At 41.2% G+C, this 18205-nt stretch overlaps 1 protein-coding gene across 1 annotated transcript; it reads right to left on the bottom strand.

Annotated features, from left to right (window-relative positions):
* Positions 1–12929: 12929 nt before the first annotated feature.
* CNPY1 (canopy FGF signaling regulator 1) lies at positions 12930–15930 on the bottom strand. Its single transcript, XM_031061730.1, is given in 4 exon segments — positions 12930–13165; positions 13694–13910; positions 15544–15770; positions 15772–15930. Coding segments are annotated over 4 exon segments (804 nt in total). The 3' UTR covers positions 12930–12964.
* Between the last annotated feature and the right edge of the window lie 2275 nt (positions 15931–18205).

The raw sequence follows: 18205 nt of genomic DNA, 5'->3' as shown, positions 1-18205 counted from the left end.
GAAGTGGAACCTCCCTGCCCTCCTGAATGCAGCCATGACAAATCAGCTACCAGTCAAGGTAAACTAATATTTTATTAAAAACTGTTGTCACATAGAACTAAAACCCAAAGCTGTGAAGTATAAAAGAGGCTTTCAAGCAATCTTCCCTTGAACTGTGGCAGATTAAGTCTTGTTGCCATTGCTGAAGCACATCAGGAAATTGTTTGAAAGGCTCAAAGGTTAAGAATCTGTGTTTTCATCTGCACAGAAAGGTGAAAGATCAGATGGCTGACCTCAGCTATTTGTGTTTTGTCTTTTTATCATCATCTTCAAATGAATCAAGGAGCTGCTCATTCAGTTTCATGAGGGCAAGGCTTTCCTAGACATATCCAGGGTTGTTTACAGGCTTTTCAGGAGAGAGGGAAGACCTTTCCCAAAGAGAAACAGCCAGAGGTTGGGATAATCTTTGTTATTTCCATCACTGTATTGTTTCAGCAGCCCCCGAAATCAGACAGCCCATGACATTAAGTTTTGTACCAATAATTAATAAGAAACATGAACTCCATCCTTAGTATTTGGAGAAGGAAAATAGGTGGAATCAAGTAAGCAGATTGGACTGGAGGATGGAGGAGCATCTCCCACAATAATGGCTTTGCAAAGTCAGTCAGAGGTGAGTGACTGCTCGTGCCTACACTGCATCCCATCTGGTGTCCACCAAGGAGAGAGCAGCTCTCTCTTGTTCCATGTGTGGGTTCTCCAAGGCTCTCCTCCAGTAAAGTCTCCATAATGCAGCAGTTCTGGTCAGAATGAACAAGGGTGACAAAATCCCCACTGAGAAGAAGTAGTCTTAACCTAAAAAGATGATTCTTATAACGGAGAGACAATATCTATTCCTTTCTAGGCATCTCACTTCCCTATTCCTCAGAGGTTCTGTGTGGGAAAGGGCTGCAGGCAGACAGACAGACAGACACTCATCCCTCTTTTGAATCTGGGACACAGCAGACAAGAGGCTTTCCTGAGAGCTTAAGGATTGACTATGCAGGAGAAAAATAAACATGGTGGAAATGTGAGGGTCACTGATTTTGGGAAGATGAGTGATCTGAAAACAGGAAATTCCCTGTGCACTATGCTGTGCCGTCGCACCAGAAAGCCTCACAACCACAACCTGCCCTAGCTCATGTCTTTCCAAACATTCTCACTGCCCTCAAGTGCCCCCAACACAAGTGTGGCTCAGCCCAGAATGATCTTGGCTGTCATCCTTCCCTGTGCTGCCTTGAAGTGTCCTGGCTGTGCTCAGCACCAGCCTAGTTTCAAGTTTGAAAGGTAGCTGCTCCCCCTGGTAAAGTGCTCTGGTGTGTTCAGGCTGCCTGAGGAGGAGCACAGTCAAAGGCCATATGAAACATGACTCAGCCTCAGAAAACACCAATATTGAAATTCCTTTTATGATCTTACCTGGTCATGTAAAGTTGTCTTTGAAAGTCAAAGCAAAATTACCCCCAGAAAACCACCCCCACATATTCCCACAATCCCTGGGATTCAGGCATCATTATCATCCTCCCAGGCTGTGCCATCCCCAGGTGACCACAAATCCCTCTGCTTCAAATTGGGTAAGACATGGCCAGTAAGGCTCTGGGAAACACAAAATCAAAGCCCATTCCAGGTAGGTGAGTGTTGCAGTACCAGGTGGGGGTTGGAGTTTAATTACGTGTGGGGAGCTTCTTTAGGAAAGGCAGCATCACAGGGAGGGAGGGAAGGAGGGAGGGAGGAAGGGAGGAAGGAAGGAAGGAAGGAAGGAAGGAAGGAAGGAAGGAAGGAAGGAAGCTGAAACCATAAAACCTTTCAAACCTTGCTAGTTCAGTTTTATATTCTGAAATTCACTGGCAATGGGGGAATTTGGAAGGAAGGACACACATGAAGGATATTGATGAGCAAAGCCACACAAGAACATCTCCAGCTCCTCCCTGCCTTTAGCCATGTAGGCCCAAGGCACCCAGAGGCTCATGCAAGGTGCTGGGGTGCTCTCTTTGCATCCATCAATCATCAATTTCACAGACTAGGAATGACACTGAATCTTTTTCTTCTTCTGGAAGGGTCAGGAATATCTAGGTGGATGAAATGGACCATATTTTGCAGTTCACTTTGTGTGCTGCAATGGGCAGAGCAGTGGGCCAGGTGCACAACTACACTGTCCTGCTTCTGGCCAACACAGCTGAACACAGCTCAGAAAACCACTAACTCAGCTAAATGCAGTGAAAATGTGAATATTTAGTCATCATGATGTAGGTTACATGTAGAAAGAAGTTGAGGCAAGGCTCCATCTCCTTTGGTATCAGTAAGCAGGCTTTTAATCAATCTTTTTTTGTCCCCAGATAATACTTTCTAGTAATTGACCATTCCTGTGGAGGCCAGAAGAGATGGCCGTGTGGTTAAGACTTGGCTGTGGCAAGGCAAAGGTGTTTAATGCCTGTGATAATGAAGGAGCAGTGATCCTGCGTGGGATGGTGTGTGATGAGCACTGGGGGAACTAACTCTGCTGCTTGTGCAAGGCTGAGCACAGGGGATCCCAATCCTGAGCAGGGCTGAGAGCCACCCCTCCAACAGAGCTCCTAATGAACAGCAGGCATGATGAAACTCAAACACAAAACAGATCAGCTCAAGGTGGGCAGGGTGAGCTGTGTGACACATTTTGCACAGTGCTCAGCCTTCACTTTCCCTCTCTGTACGAGCACCACTGTCACACTGAAAATGACATCCCAACCCTTGGCCCCACCAACAGCAAATGGCTGCTGCTGACCTTGCATTTGGTGTGCTTGGCCCTGATAACCCTGGCAGCCAGGCACTGCTCCTGTGCTTTTGCAAGGCTGGTGCTGGCTGGAGCTGGGCCCCAGCCTCAGGAATTTGCAGAATTGATCAACATGTGCAGCCAAATAAATACAACCCTGCCAAGCACCAAGGCTTTCTGAACTCTCACCTTTTGCTCATGTCACATTTAATATGACAAGGAAGATTTTTTCTTCTTTTTTTTCCCTTACTATTTAAGAAACACTGCCATATTGAAATCTTTTTCTTTCTTCCTTCATTAATGTCTGTGTCACCTCAAGGGTTGTTGTAATTCCTTATTGGCTGCTCTTCTAGAATTTGCTTTAAGAAAACTTCAGCTAGTTTTCAACGTGGCTGCGAGGTTAACTAGAAATAGAAAATGTCATGAACATGCTGGATATATATCCCTTCTGCTTCCCTGCCACTAAGCCAGCTTTTCATAAAGTTTGAAACCGATATTAATATTTAACTTTTAACTCACAAGATCTTTCATGGTCTCAGCTCTGCTTAATTAGCTGACATTTAGCTCCCTCTATTCCACGGCATACACCTAGGAGTCCTTGGGTACTGGTTTATTAACATTCCCCAAAGTAGATTGGAGCAGGCGGTTACCAGAACCTTTATCAATTGCTCCCGAAGGCGATGGAATTTATTGCTGAATGCCATTAAACCAGCCAGGTCTGTAAATATGGTTAAAGGCACGAAGACACTCTTGTTTTCCAAAGCTTCTCGCTCAGTTTAAATGAGCTTTGTGAATTGGTCTCTCCTTTTCTCCCACTCTTTCGCACACGGCCTGGTTGAGGCGCTCCTGAAGAAAGGCTCTGCATTAACCTGTGCTGCATTAAGCACAGTTCTGCTGTTGAGGCACTCCTGAAGAAAGGCTCTGCATTAACCTGTGCTGCATTAAGCACAGTTCTGCTGTTAATCAAGGCTCGTGCAGCGATCGCTGCAGCTCTGCTCCGGCACAGCCATGGCTGGGGGGAACTCGCCGAGTGCAGCAACTCCACTTTGCTGTTATTTCCCAACCTTTCACACTCTTCCCTCACTAAGGGCTTTCCTTGTTCCCATCCAGTCTCAGAAATCCCCGTGCTCAGACAATAGAAGGTGACAGTGCTGGGTTTACATCCACTCTGTGCCCTCCATAGCATCCCAAGAGCTTTGGTCTCCTTGCCCCCTTTCCCCACCCCTGGCTGGTCTCCCACTGCCACCTCTGCCCTACCAGCGGCAGAGGTGCTCCTGCCCCCTGGGGAATTCCAAGAGACTTGCTCCAGAAGTAACTGTATCCAAGCCAGCAGTAAAAGCAAGGGCGATTTTCAGAGACCAACACAATTTAAGATCACTCACAACTCCATAACCGAAATGCTAATTACCTACTTAAGCCCCAGAACAAAGTATGCTGCACTCGGATGTGTACACCATAATTACAAGGTATTCCTCACTGCTCCTGCTGTAAGACCCACTAATAGTATTTCATTTAACATGAATCTGGCTCTCCTCATTTCTGGTAAACTTCATATGTATTAGGGACACCATACCAGTTAATATTTTGCTCATAAAATTCTAACATGCTTGTTCTTTATGTCAGTGAAACAATGACAAGCAATATGCATTTTCTAAAAGCTGTATTTTGATGAAGCTATCATAAATGTTAGACCACAAAGACAAATATGAATAAAAATATGACTAGTTAGTGGATAACCTTGTTTTAGGGCTCATATTAATAAATAAAGCATCGATCTTGACCATTTAGGATCTTGTTTCATCTATTTTTGTTCTTCAGTAAAATGAACTTAGTGATTTCCACACATTCAACATAAGTCACATTTGAAACAAAATCTGTTTTCCCTGTTTTATTTGGCATGAAAATGAAATTACTGTTTAAAAAAAAATATTAACAGTCCTCGTGAACTGGGGAACCCAAGTCTCCCCAGGTCAAATGTGACAGCTCTATCCCAAGTCACCAGACTAAAGCTACTTGCTCTGGGCAAGGATCTGGTCCTCCTTCCTTAGAAATGACCTTTACACTTCTGTTGCATTGACAAAAGGCAAGATCATGCCTTTGGATACATCTCCGACCTCCTCAGAGTAGGGTGAGATAAATAAGGGAGAAAAGACAAGGTCTGAAGTCAGGATGCATTTCCTTGATTTTCCATATAGGTTTTGAGATGCTCATTTCTTGAAGGGAACCAAGGGGACCAGCTGAGGACAGCTACATAAATATCTGGATAGATGGGACCCCAAGCAGTTCATGTCATGTCACACATTTTACCTAATCTGCAAATTCACAGTTGATAAAAAGCATGAATCTCTTTTTTTTTTTTTTTTTTTTGTTTTAACACTTCTTACTGAACCCGAGATGAGTTTGGCTTCACGAAGATCCTCACAAATTTTAAGTTTTCTTCTCAGTCAGTATCTGCTTCAATAAAGTGATAGTGAAACAATCTGAGTATTTATCCCAGAAATAAATACCCCAGGGCTGGGGAGATTATGTATCAGATGTGGGCCACTGCAGCATTGCCCCAGCTGCACCAGGTTACATCAGGACAAGACTGGAGTGATACCGGGGTGAATTTGCCCCATATCTTAACACTGATGCAAAAAGCAACAGACACCAAAATCCTCTGGCAGTTCTGCAGTGTGAAGTTCAAAGACAGATTGCAAAAGTGTAAATCACAGTTTAAAGAAAGGCTTTCCTTCTGAGGGAGGGATATCTCACTGCCACCCTCTCGTAGCGATTTCTCAGCACAAACCACACCAACCTCAGTGGCTGAACGCCAGCTCTGAGCCCAGCACTGACTTGATGCTCAGCAAAAAAACCCAAGCCAGGTTACTCAAGAACTCTTTTATAGCACCACTGTGATCAATTTTGAGAGCATATCAAAGCACAAGACAGCACTTAAATTTTTAAAGAGACATTCTAACATATCTGCCCGAAATAATTTAGCAGCTGCTGTTACAGAAAACACAAAAGTTTCCTCTATTATAAAATACAAAGGGGAAAAAAATCCCAAAAGTTACTCCCTGTTTCCACCTTACTTAATTTATTTTGATCTTTTCATAATGGTCAGCCACTATGCTGTTCTCCTAGATAATAAATTTTCTTAGTTACTTTTATAGGTTTTTTATGTTGAATGATAAAAAGAGGATGCTGGAGAAAGGTAAAATATTGTTAAATTTTAGGGGGGGGAAATATATGATTAAAATAAGGTGAGAATTAGCTAGACTTTGAAATAGCTGCATAGAATCCCAGTAGCTGTCTTCCTTTTACGTGACATGGTAACACATGGTTTTTTAAACATACTTTGTGCCAAATCTGTCTTATCTACCCACTCAAAAATATACAGATTTAACAGAATGGAAACAGGAGAGGAACCCAAACCTTTCTCATTTGTTTGATATGTTTATGTCTTAGTTTTATGCACAATAAGAAACATTTTCTTGCTCTCAGATTTTAAACAGAGGCAGCTGATTGTGAGTTTGTGTGTGAGGTGAGTTCAGTATCCACACTAAAGGACCCACCTCAGCCTAAACTGGCTGTTCAGAAGCAGAATAGAGTACAAAGGAAGTTCAAATATTTCAAAGTTTCTTTAAAAATTGCTGTTTACATACACATCAAAGAAAGTGTTGTATTGGATTAAGTGTGAAGAAAGTCTTCCTTAAATACTGAAGGCATTATTTCCATTTTATAGAGTATAGGTGCTCCACGATACTCAAATAATAACTTTGATAAAGCATTCTGCAAAACTGGTCTCTCAGTAGGATATGGCAGAGAATGTTCCACCTGAAGCAAAAACTTCAGTCTTTTTAAAAACATTAAATCAGACAAAAAAATCGTTGTGTTACAGATTTTGGGAACAAGACATTAAACTGCTGTAAATCAGCGTTGCTCTAATTCCTTCTGTGAAGCTCCAGCAGTTTACATGCACTGAGGGATGGATTGTGTTATTGTTGAAATATTTATCTTTAGAAATATTGTAAAAATCTATAAATAAACTTTAAAATTATGTGACACTTATTAACAGATTTTTAATCACAGAGAGGTTTTGTTTTTCATGATACAATTAATCATTTTATATTCCTGGTTGTTTACTCAATCTATAATAAAGGTGCCCTATGTATTTTTGGAACTTTTTCTTTGTTATAAAGCTTACTTTTACCATAAATATTCTACTGCTCTGGATGAACTAGCCTTGTTACCTCAAAACCATGGCTAAGTAGCTAACATCCTTTTAAACAGTGTTTTTATAGAGTATTGGAGCCTGAAGCAGATATTCTCCCACTTTATCTTCTGGAGACACAGCAACAACCTGAACCGAGTCCCATCTCTGGGTGAGATTTATGACCAAATGTTTTATACTGATTAATAAATATTTGGAACATAAAAAAACCACCCCAACGATGAAAGGCATAACCTCTGTCAGGAATATTTTGATGTTTTTTGCCATTTCTTCAGCAAGAAAGCTTTAATTAAAAAAAGTTATTACACTAGTGGTGCTCACGTTGAGTGAACGTTTATATCGGGATCAGTAGGACTTTGATATGGAAATTTTAAAGGAAAGGCTTGTTTTAAGGACTGCACACTCTTTACTAAGTTATTTCACCTTTAAAAGGACAAATTATTTCAAAAGTTTTCCATCATCATCTCAATAACAGGGATAGAAACTTTGCAGCTTTTAGCTATAAACTCTAAACTCTTTCTGGTCTGGAAATACAGATGAAAAAGTCATCTGTTAAATGTATGAAAAAAAAATAATAGGTTTTTTGGAGTTCTCTGAGTTGTCTTTTTCTGCTGCAGCAGGAAGCTCAGTTTTTACAGACCCCGACTATGTGACAATAAGATGTTGATTTTATGAAAATCAGCACAAGTGAAATGAAAACCTTTGGGGTAAATAAAAACCTGAACATAGAAATAAGGTTGAAAAGCCAGTTTCCCATTAAACTCATCAAAAGTGGATGTTCTCATCTGCACATTTCATATCAAAACATCAGAAACAGAAAAACAGTTAAAATCCTACTAGTTCCAATAATAATAATTAAAACCCCCCTGTGGAATGTGGGCTCATTCAAAAATTAAAAGTAGAAACCAGCAGAGATATTACAATAGCAAAATTTGACTAGGCAAGGAAAAAACTGGTGTTGTGATCTTACTTCAGTCTGCAATGAGGAGCTGATCTCTTCTGCAACCTTTGTGAGCAGCAGCCTCTGCTCAGGCACCTAAGGTAGGAAAAGTTCCATGTGATTTACTGATGTCCGGAAGAGTAATGCTTTGATGAAAGTACCTGTTTCTTTAACCAAAAATACGTATTTTTCAAACTAGAAGAACACAAGTATTCTTCTCAAAGCACTTTCACCAGTGAAGGTGTGAAAGTGAAAATTAAAGCATGTTAAACAACTTTGGGCAATAAATCAGGAATGAAGGGCAGCATGAGGCATAACCATGACACACTGACAGTGAGTCAGACTCAAAGGTATTTTCTATTGAATCAGATAAAGAAGGATTTTTAAAAACAAAAAAGAGTAAAGCAATCTATGTATTCTCAATTCCTGTCCTCAAATGTGCTAAATAATTCAGTGTCTGACTCTTCCCTTACTGGACAGGGACACGACTCATGCATCCCCATGTGAGAGGGCATCTTTGCAAAGCCCTGAAAACTCTGGCTCATTTGAATTAAAAAATATTAGGGCTCTCTAATGATTGTCACATTGCATAAACACAGTTTATGGAGTTTGTTTAAACAGCTGCTGGAAAACCACTGAGGAAGCACCCAAACTCTGGTGGTGAACCTGTCGCTGCCCAGGTGGGTTTCACATCTGGCTTTGGGCTCTTGCTGGTGCTCCTGTGGGTGGGTTTGGCCATGGATCAGCCCTGGAGAACAGACCCTAGCATATTGCATAATATGACACTAATAAATCAGAAAAAAACCCGTTTTTCTCTCCAGAGGGGCCCACGTTAGTCTTCAAATTCATTTCCCTTGTCTTCCCAGTATAACCTCATCGCTACAGCTAAAATCTGATGGTGTTTTTGGATCAAACTTTATATTTTAAAACAAGGACTGTTACAGCCCAGTTCTTTAATAAACCCCACTGATATGTTTCCTCCAGCCCCTTGTAGCATTTGCAGAAATGCGGGCTCACAGATCCTATTTCAAGGCAGGGACGCAAAGGCTAATCTCTCTCTCTCCTGTTCTTTTTCCTAGTTGCACAGGGAGAAAAATGTGAGAAAATATGTCATTCCAGAGTGCTGTGACAGCATTAAACTACAGCTTCTCACCCCATATATTGCCTTTTTAAACCACAATCTTGCAGAGAGTGTTAAGGTGAGTGGTAAATGATTTAATGGCAGCTTAATATTCTGCACATACCCATAACAGACATTTTAGTTGCTTTTAATTGATGTAGCTGCTAGCTTTGTTAAACTCTCCAGGAGAGTAGTTCTCACTGGGAATGAGCTTCCTAGAAAGTATCAGTTTGCAAAAACACAATAGTTTGAGCGATAATTGTGCAGAAAAAGACTTCTGGATTTCTTTGCAGTTGAATAAGAGCATTTTGTTTCACTTTTGTACTACTCAACATCGGGTGCCTAAATTATAGTCAAACTTTCCAAACAGCTACATAAAGAAACACATGGGGTAAATCACTTTTAAGATAAAATGGGGACTCTAAGATTTTAACCAAACAGAACATTTTTATGGCTGTGAGCACATAAAAAGAAAATTATGTAGGAGAAGTCCTGCTGTTACTTAAACAGTAGCTTTCAGCACTCATAAAATACATGGTGTTAAATTATTTTCCACTTATAAATCAGCTGGCTCTGCTCTGTACATTAGCACAAGCTTTAACTGGTTTCTGGCTCTTTACTGGCCTTCAGATAACTCCATTTAACCCTGAATGAAATGCTGCTGGCGTGGCACTGAGCCCCAACCATCACAACCAAAAATATATATATAACCCCACAAAGAGCACACAGAGAAATGATTGCAATCAGCAAAGAAAATTAGAGGGCAATTAAAAAAAAAAAATCTGTGTTATTCCATTGGGTCGACTGGCAACCGCGCCTTCTGCTTGGAGGTGGGGGGGGATAAAAAAAAAAAGGTAATCTCCTCAAAAATTAACTTTTAGGTTTATTTTAAGCTTGTAAAAATAGTAGAGGATCTGAAGGTGCGTCTCAGCAGGTTTTGCCTGCCTGTCTAGCACTGAGACTTTTTGTGTGATCAAAGAATACATGACAGCGAACGGATCTATGCTTGTAAATATCAAACGGTTTGATCACGCTAAAAGACTTTATTGAAGTTTCCCACTTTTTAATCAAACAAGAAACATCCACCTCCAGTAGCCATAAAAAAAAAAAGAAAGTCTGCTATGATATTAGAATTAAAGAAAAGTACTAAATGGGACTTGTGGAGAAGGCGTTTGCTTACCATAATGTGGGACTTTCATTAATGTCATGTTTGTAGGCTGACAGAAAACTGCAACCCTTATTATTTTACCACAGAACAGTAGAAAAAGGATTTGATTACACCAATATTAAGTCTGCAATGGCCCACAAGAAATAAGCCATGTTCTTGTACACAGCCTTTTAAAAGAAAATTAAAAGCATAATAATGAAATGAATACATCACTGACTTGGTTTGTTGTTTTCTTTCTCTCCTCTTTATGGTGAAATTCATAGTATCAAAATCTACAACTGATCTACAACTGGCCTGTGGAGAGGTTTTCTATACTATTTCTGTCACTTAGTATGATAATTTGCACCACTCCCCCCCCACCAAAAAAAAAGAAGTTAAAAATGCCATTTTGAATGAACATGCAGAGCTCTGAATAAAAGGAGCCAATAATTTACAGTAGGATGATAAAAGTGTAATATTGCTTTAATATAACATATTAATGAAAATTGCCATTGTAAGACAGATAAGACCTAATAATATAAGTCTCATTGTGTTCTGTGAGTTGGAGGCTTTGGTAAGTTATATGCTGGTGCTGTGAGGCTGGCATGAAGCCTGAAACAATTTCGAAGATTCGCCATTTCCAGTGCCACCGGTGCCTGGATTTATTTTCCCTGGAAAAACCCAAGCAGGCACTTCCCTGCTCTGTCAGGTACTACTATGCTCCTCTGCCATCTCCTGCCTGCTGCAGAGTTAATGAAAACATGTTTTCATTATTTTTAATGCAATTTAATACATTTATTTTCATCCCATTTTAAACATTGGGTGAACTAGATTTTAAAGAAATCTCTGTGGCTTTTTTTAGTCTTTACTCTTTAATGTACTGACATTTTTAAAATGGGCAACGGGGCGATACGGGGAATGGCAGATTAATTTCTTGCCCTTATTTTATATCAGCATAGCTCAGCATCACTCTGTAGTGTTCCTGCTGCTTTTGCAAGCATCCTATATTTGCAAAGATGAGGACTTGCACTCCTGTTTATTAAATGGCAGCTTGTTTATCTGTGTTAATTGCCAGGAAGAAAACCAAACTACTTTCCCCTCTGCGGACCACTATTTATAGTCAGGAAGAGCAGCCCTGCACATATGCAGGGGGGTATTTGTGTGAAGGAGGTTAACGTGCAGTTACAGCAATCTCATCTGCCAGGAGGGAGGAAATTATCTTCCTGATGTAAGAAGGCTGGGTGAGAACACAGTGTGGGTTTAAAACCCAAAATGTGTTTCAAGGAGGGGGGAGAAAGCTTTTGAGCATATCCATGAAAAATAAAAAAACAAAACAGATTTTTAACAGCATGGGCTTTGTTACTTTCATAGCAATATTTCACCCGTGCCTTTGGAAAATATTTTTACAGTGTTACTGAAGATGCACAAACTGCAATTTGTTCTCCAAAAGGTTTAGAGGCTGCTATAAGAGGAGCCAAGAAGGAAAGGGGATTTATCCCAGTCTCCTCTTCTCTGAGAAAAGCACTCTGGAAGGTGATCATTTTTCTACACTATCCCACAGACTCTTCTGGGTTTTGTTTCTGAAACACTCAGAAAGTTTTTCTGTGCAAAACCAGCGACCAGAAATCCTGCCATCCATTTTAGAGGAAGTATGTTGTTTTCAAATAATTTGCTACACACTGTGTCTGTTCTGGCACAACCAAGAGTAGCTCCATGATGGCAGAGATGACAAATAGGAAATATTGTAATAAATCAAATTTGTTCCAGAAAGTTTATTTTTTTGAGTTTCTTTGCCCAAGAAGATTATAGAGAGAACTTTGTGTCTTTAGAGATGGAGTTCTCCTGTGCTCCAGACTATGTGTTTTCAATAAGTATTACAAATACCCTGGTGTTTTAAAGTACACAAACTTATTTCTATGAACTTCTTTTCCAGCCTCTAGTACTTTTCATGGGCCCTGTTTCTTACATCCCAAAAATGCTTACAGCCTTTAAATCTCTAACTCACAAACCAATATTTACAAGCGTTGATTCGGAGATTGATATTTTCATGCATATTCTAGCACTGAAGGCAACACGCTGAGGAGGGATAAACCAACTTCATTTATAATCTTATAATACTTAGTGCCTCAAGTTATGTACTTTTTACATTCAGAAATGAAAATAAAGCTTGAAAAAATACCCCAAAACACTGAAAATGAGGGAAGGAAAGAGACGAATGGAGGAAGATTTTAAATAAGCTATAATTAATTTTTGAAAGCATTTTCTTACTTTGTCAGGATGGAAAAGAGGCCTTACTTATATGGAATTATATATTTTACAGAGAAAGAAAACATTAAATGATTATAAAATACATTTTCCCCAGGAGGTGATGGTGGTGGGCTGGGTAGCCCTTCTACGGACAGCTCCTGTCTGATCGCAACGAAGAGTTCACCTAAAAATGAACAGCACATTTCTAAACCTGCCCTCTCATGGCTCCCATTTCAGCTTACTGGCTGCAATTAGCAATTAAACAGGAGAAACAAATGCCTGTATTTTGTTGCAAGAGGGTTAGTTTCATTTCTGACCTGGAAATGACAGCGCAGACACACAAGGAGCAAAAAGTCATGTAACACCAGGAGGAAAACACACCACGTTAGCTGGGATGCTCAAATCATGCTGCATTAATATGTACAAAAGAATTAAAAGAATCAAAAGCCTTTAAGAAAGGGGATGTTTGGTTGTTTTGGGTTGTTTTGTTCTGTTTGTTTTTTTTTTTTAAGCCATGTAGTGTCATTGCTTATTCAACAGCAGCCCACTTCTCCTGCAAAGCAGTACGCTGGGTTTGAAAAAAACACCCAACCCCACACGGCTGTAGAGAGAGCACATGTTACATCAGACACAGTACCTGATTTTTCACTGCACAGCTTGTCAGCTAGATAGTCTGCCTCTTGGGCGATAAGTGAGAATATTTCATCTTCATACTCCTCTGCGATATTTTCCCACTGTAAGGATGGAAAAAAAAAAAGGAGGATACTCGTACTGTGGGGGTTTTTTTTTCTTTTTTTTTTTCTTTTTTTTTTTTAGCTACACACAGGCAGGGCGGCTGCGAGGAGCCCTCGGCTGGCTCCGCTCTGCCTGCCCCGCTCAGCGTGGGGATGAATGGGGGCTGCCTGAGAATTCATGCTACCAAATATTACTTAAACTTCATGCCCAGCCTCACTGTTGTTTCCAAACCACATTCATGAATTGGGGGTGGGGGGGGGACACCCCTCCAAAAGGCATTTCACTTGGTTAGGGACACCACCTTCCCCCCCTCCTCCCCCCCTGCCCCTTTCAACATAGACTCATGGAGGAGGCACTGGAAATTTAAATAAAACGAGCCCATTTTGTAGTCTGATATTAGTGGTGACGATGTGCCATAAATGCAGCTCGCAGGCCCTGCAGACGCAGCTCTGATTTCAGGGCAGATTGAGCAGAGAGCTGCTGAGCTCCCGCTCAGCCCAGCATTTTGGGAGCTGCTGGCAATTCACCTCTGTGCCCCAAAATGCGTCCCTACCCCCCTGGATGGACGGGTGGGTGCAGGTCCAAGGGGGGCCACCACCAGCCTGGTGTTTGGCACCTTGTAGGAAGTCGGGGTTCATGTTAAGAGGGAATTCCTCTCTCCAAAATACAGCCTTCAACCCATAAACAAGGGGGAAGCCGTTTAACGTGGGCAGAGTAAAACCACAGTGAAAGAAAATCTGCCTGCTGGAAGTCATACACACACACACAAACACACACACACAAACACACACACACTCAAATAAAGGCCCTTTGCTGTGCTTGGCTGAAAAAAAATCAAAGCAATACCTGCCAGGACACGCAATCACCGTGAGCTGGCAGTGACAGAGGCAGAGCTGTGCCTGTGCTCCTCACTCTCTCACTCGCCTGCTTCTTTCAGCTGCTCAGAAGGCCATGGGCAGCACAACCCTCTGGCTTTTCTTTTTTTTTGGTTTGTTTTTGTTCACTTTCCACAACAGTAAAAAAAAAAAAAGGCCCCAAAAGCATTAAAGAAAAATATATAAAATATAATTTTGAAGAAGGCACTGGCATGAAGCCAGGCAGAGGACCTTGGTGTTTTTAGCAGAATTAGCTGAGAAAAACCCATCCCTACACCACAAGGCCTCAGGAAAAAAAAAAGATTACATCCCTCCCCTCCTTCCCTAATTTGTCTATAAATATTTGAAACTCCAGTTAGCAATCTGGATTTTAGCCACTTGTACAATTCCCTTATTTCCTGCACATAAATCTGCAGAGATTTTTTTTTCTGGAAAATGCTAATTTGTAGTTAATCACGTAGAAAAAAAACCACAAGTAAAATGTAGTTTAGAACTGTTGAAGTTAAGGAAATTTGTAACGTATAAGGCATCTGGTCTAACCTGTGGGTTACTTCTGCCTTTTGTAAATGCTTTATTCATATTTATGAAGCCCTAAATAGATTCAAATATGTTTCTAAATAACGTTATAAAGCATCTGACAAAATGCAGTGTTATCACAAAATACTCAGCCAGTTTCTGCGAGGAACCTGTACGGACCATGTTAAAATATGGCAAGAATATTAAAACAAGGCACAATCTGCATGAATTTCCTAGTGATGAGAAAGAGTGAGCACACTGACACAGCTGTGGCTGGAAAATAAAAGGTTACTTGTTTGTTCTGTTGGCCTACCCCAAATTTCAAATGTTGGTAAGCATCAGATTAAATACTGATTTTTTTTTTTTTTTGTTCTATAGGCTGCACAGATTTTTCTCCCCTGGCCTAGGAGTAAATCCATCCCATCTCCTTTTCTGTCCCAACAACTCCCTTCAGCTGCTAAAGAAACCTCATGGAGGAAAAAGCTGATTTTCTTTGCTTATTGCATCCCCAAAATCCCACACTTCACACAGATAGAAGTTAGATGTTAGTTAGATGGCAGAAAGAGCAAAAAGAGCATCCCTCTCTCCCTATGTAGAACCGTCGACACATTACATTAGACACACCATTAAAAACGTCAGCTCCAGAAAAGGTGGCCCTGGAGAACCTGCGTGGGCCCTTCAGCTCACACCCCCACATCCCCCCATGCCCCTCGCCCTCCTCCAAAGCCAGCCTCCCACTTGGAAACCTCCCGGCAGCCCGAAGACACCGCGGCGAAGGGAGACGGACGTTCGGGCCATGAAAGCCCTTGGCGCTCCAGCCACTTGTTTCTCTGGTTGAAGCGGAGTTTTGCCAAAGTCCTGGGCTCTCAGTTGTTGCTCTGTCTTTTAGCCGCTGCTCGCCAGCTCAGATGCAGCTGTTTAATACCTCCCAGGGGTTTTGTGCAGAAAATAATAGCTTACAAAACCTAGCTTCTCCCAGGTTCTACTATTTCAGCTTTATTTCCGAACAGCTGGTCCGTGTCTTTGTCCATCCCCTTCCCTCCCGGCCGCGGCGAGAATTCGGCAGGAAACCTCTGGCCGCTACCTTACGCCCTGAGAGCCACCACCGCTGGTGGTGGGGGTCAAAGAGCAACCCTCGCCCTTGGAAACGGGGACAAAAAAACCCCCCAAACTTCGCGCCCCGTCTAGACAGGTCAAGGTGCAAGATGCTCCTCTCCCTGTTGCGTCTTCCGGAAAGGGGCGTGAACCGGAGCCAAGTGCACAGCAAACACCCGCGCCGCATCCCTGCCCCTTTAGAAGACTTCTTTTTTTTTTTTTTTCCTTCTTCTTCTTTTTCTCTCCACCCTCTGCTGATCAAAGTAGGAAGTTTTCATGACAACCATAGTCAAAGGGCCTGCATCGCAAATGAACTCGATTTCGGCGATGTTGATATATCCCGGCTCCATTGTCTCTTTTCAGACACAGTATGAACCCTTCCGGTCTCAATGATTACATTACAGAAGGACTTTCACATGTGGGCTTCATTTGCACAAAGGGGTTGCCTTGCTTCACCACCATCTGGCCACAAATCAGATAAATAAAGGCAGGAGAATTAAAATTAAAGCTTAGAGGATTTTTTTCCCCTCTCTCTCCCCCTTCGTCTTCTTCTTGCACCAGGCCCATTATGAAATCCCTCCCTCCCCCTGTCACATACGGATGGGGAGTCTACTTTTTATGAAAACTGGGAAGAGCAAAAAAAGTGTCTAAAAAAAAAGACACCAAAAAATGTCTGGGAAAAGCAAAAAAGTGCCTAGCAGAAAAAAAAGCACAAAAAAAAAAAAAGACAGCAGCCTTTTAATCCCAACCCTGTTTGTAGGGCAGCATAACTTATTTTACAGTAGAGACAGTCTCTCACACAACCACGTTTTGCAATTAAAATTCCATCACATCCACTGGGATGCAAATATTTTTTTTCAGGAAAACATAGTGTTTTGCAAACTGAAAAAAAAAATGCTGGTGGAGACAGAAGGTGGTGGCAGAAGTGGAGTTTGAAACGTGCTCCAAACTCTGCTGCTTCTTCCTCTTGCCGGGACAGGGACTGCAGAGGCTCCGGCAGCTCAGGCACAGAGCAAGCATTTTTCCCCCCAGAATTCCAAGAAATACGTGACAGTTTATGAAGGTAAAAAAATAAAACCACCTGTGAACGTGGAAGGAAAGTTTTATAGCCCTTATGAGAGAAGGTGGGACTCGACCTACAGTCTAATTTCAGCCCTGGCATCCCTTTAACTGAGGTCAGTGTTGCTCTGGGAGGGATTGGGGTTTTTTTTTGCAATCTGATTGCTCTAGCAATAAATTGCACTAAATTTCATCCCCTTTCTAAGTTTACATCCAGGACAGTAACTTAAGTTAGTTGATGGGGAAAGGCACTTTTCGTGGCTGTGTTTCTTTTCACATAGAGAGATTCAGTATCTGCAGCAGAAAGGTTTTACTTTGCAAATTTTGAAAAAAAATGGTTTTCCTATGGCTGTACTCCAACCAATATTCAGGTGTGTAGTCACATCTCCTGCAGCACTTTCCTGTGGTTTCCTGGCTGGGCAGGAATGTGTGAGTGTGGCTGAGCCAAAGCCTGTGGATGCCATGGGGTACCCTGCCCAAACACAGGGCACTCCCTTCTCCTGAATGTTATCACTGAGCTGGAAGAAAATGTATCCAATATAAGAAAGAAATAACGAACCTTCAAAATTCATGTGATGATCTCCACAAACTTACAGAGAGTGTTTTGCTGTCTGAACTTTCTTTTGGATACACCAAAAGTAAGTTTTTGTACATGTACTAGCACTTATGTGATGTGGCTCAGGCTTTTATTTAGTATCATATTTAGATTTGGGCTGTATTCCCTTGCTACAGTAATGAAAAGTATTTGAGAGATAGCATAGAAAAGATGAAAAAAAGCACAAGAGATTAACCTGCCAAGAGTTGGATTTATGGGTTTTTTGTTTCTATCTAATAAATTATATATTGGATGTGTAATCTCTGCATAACTTTGCCTTCCCTCATATGTTTGGAGCCAGATTCACAGTCTGGGTAGGAACTACCATTTATCTGAGCTTGTTTCTTGTAAACCCATGGATGCAGAAGCTGCCAAGACTATCTATTAGTTTCTGCTGTCTATTTGTTGGGTTTTACCGAGGGAAATTTTTGCAGACATAAATGAAACTTGAATTTAAGGGAAATATTTTTTGTGCTGAGCTGTGCTCTGCCTGGTGTACAGGGCTCCAGGCAGTTGAGAGTGCTCTTTCTGCAAGTGTTTTAATAGTAAGAGAGGAATAAGTATTTGGACAAGTGGTGGAAAACTAAAGCCTTTCTTTCTATACTGTGAAGATTTTGAATAGTACTTGTCAATAAAGCAACTCCTATTGTAATTGTACCGGAGACATGGGCCTCCACCCCGAAAAAGCTGTCTCAGAGATACTAACCTCATTAAAATATGAATGAAAAGGCAGCCATCATTGTAATGGGAGAAAACCATGTACTCAGCAACAAACTTTATCTTCTATCTTGTGCAAAAAATATAAATATGATTTTTCATTGTGTTTGGTGAGGAGATTGATGAACACAAGATTTTTTTTTTAAGTTTTCACTTAAATCACAAAATTTGTTCCTTCCCTC

This window comes from Geospiza fortis, unplaced genomic scaffold (genome assembly GCF_000277835.1).
Source record: "Geospiza fortis unplaced genomic scaffold, GeoFor_1.0 scaffold282, whole genome shotgun sequence".
NCBI classification, from domain to species: domain Eukaryota; kingdom Metazoa; phylum Chordata; class Aves; order Passeriformes; family Thraupidae; genus Geospiza; species Geospiza fortis.
This window is presented reverse-complemented; position numbering and strand designations above follow the sequence as displayed.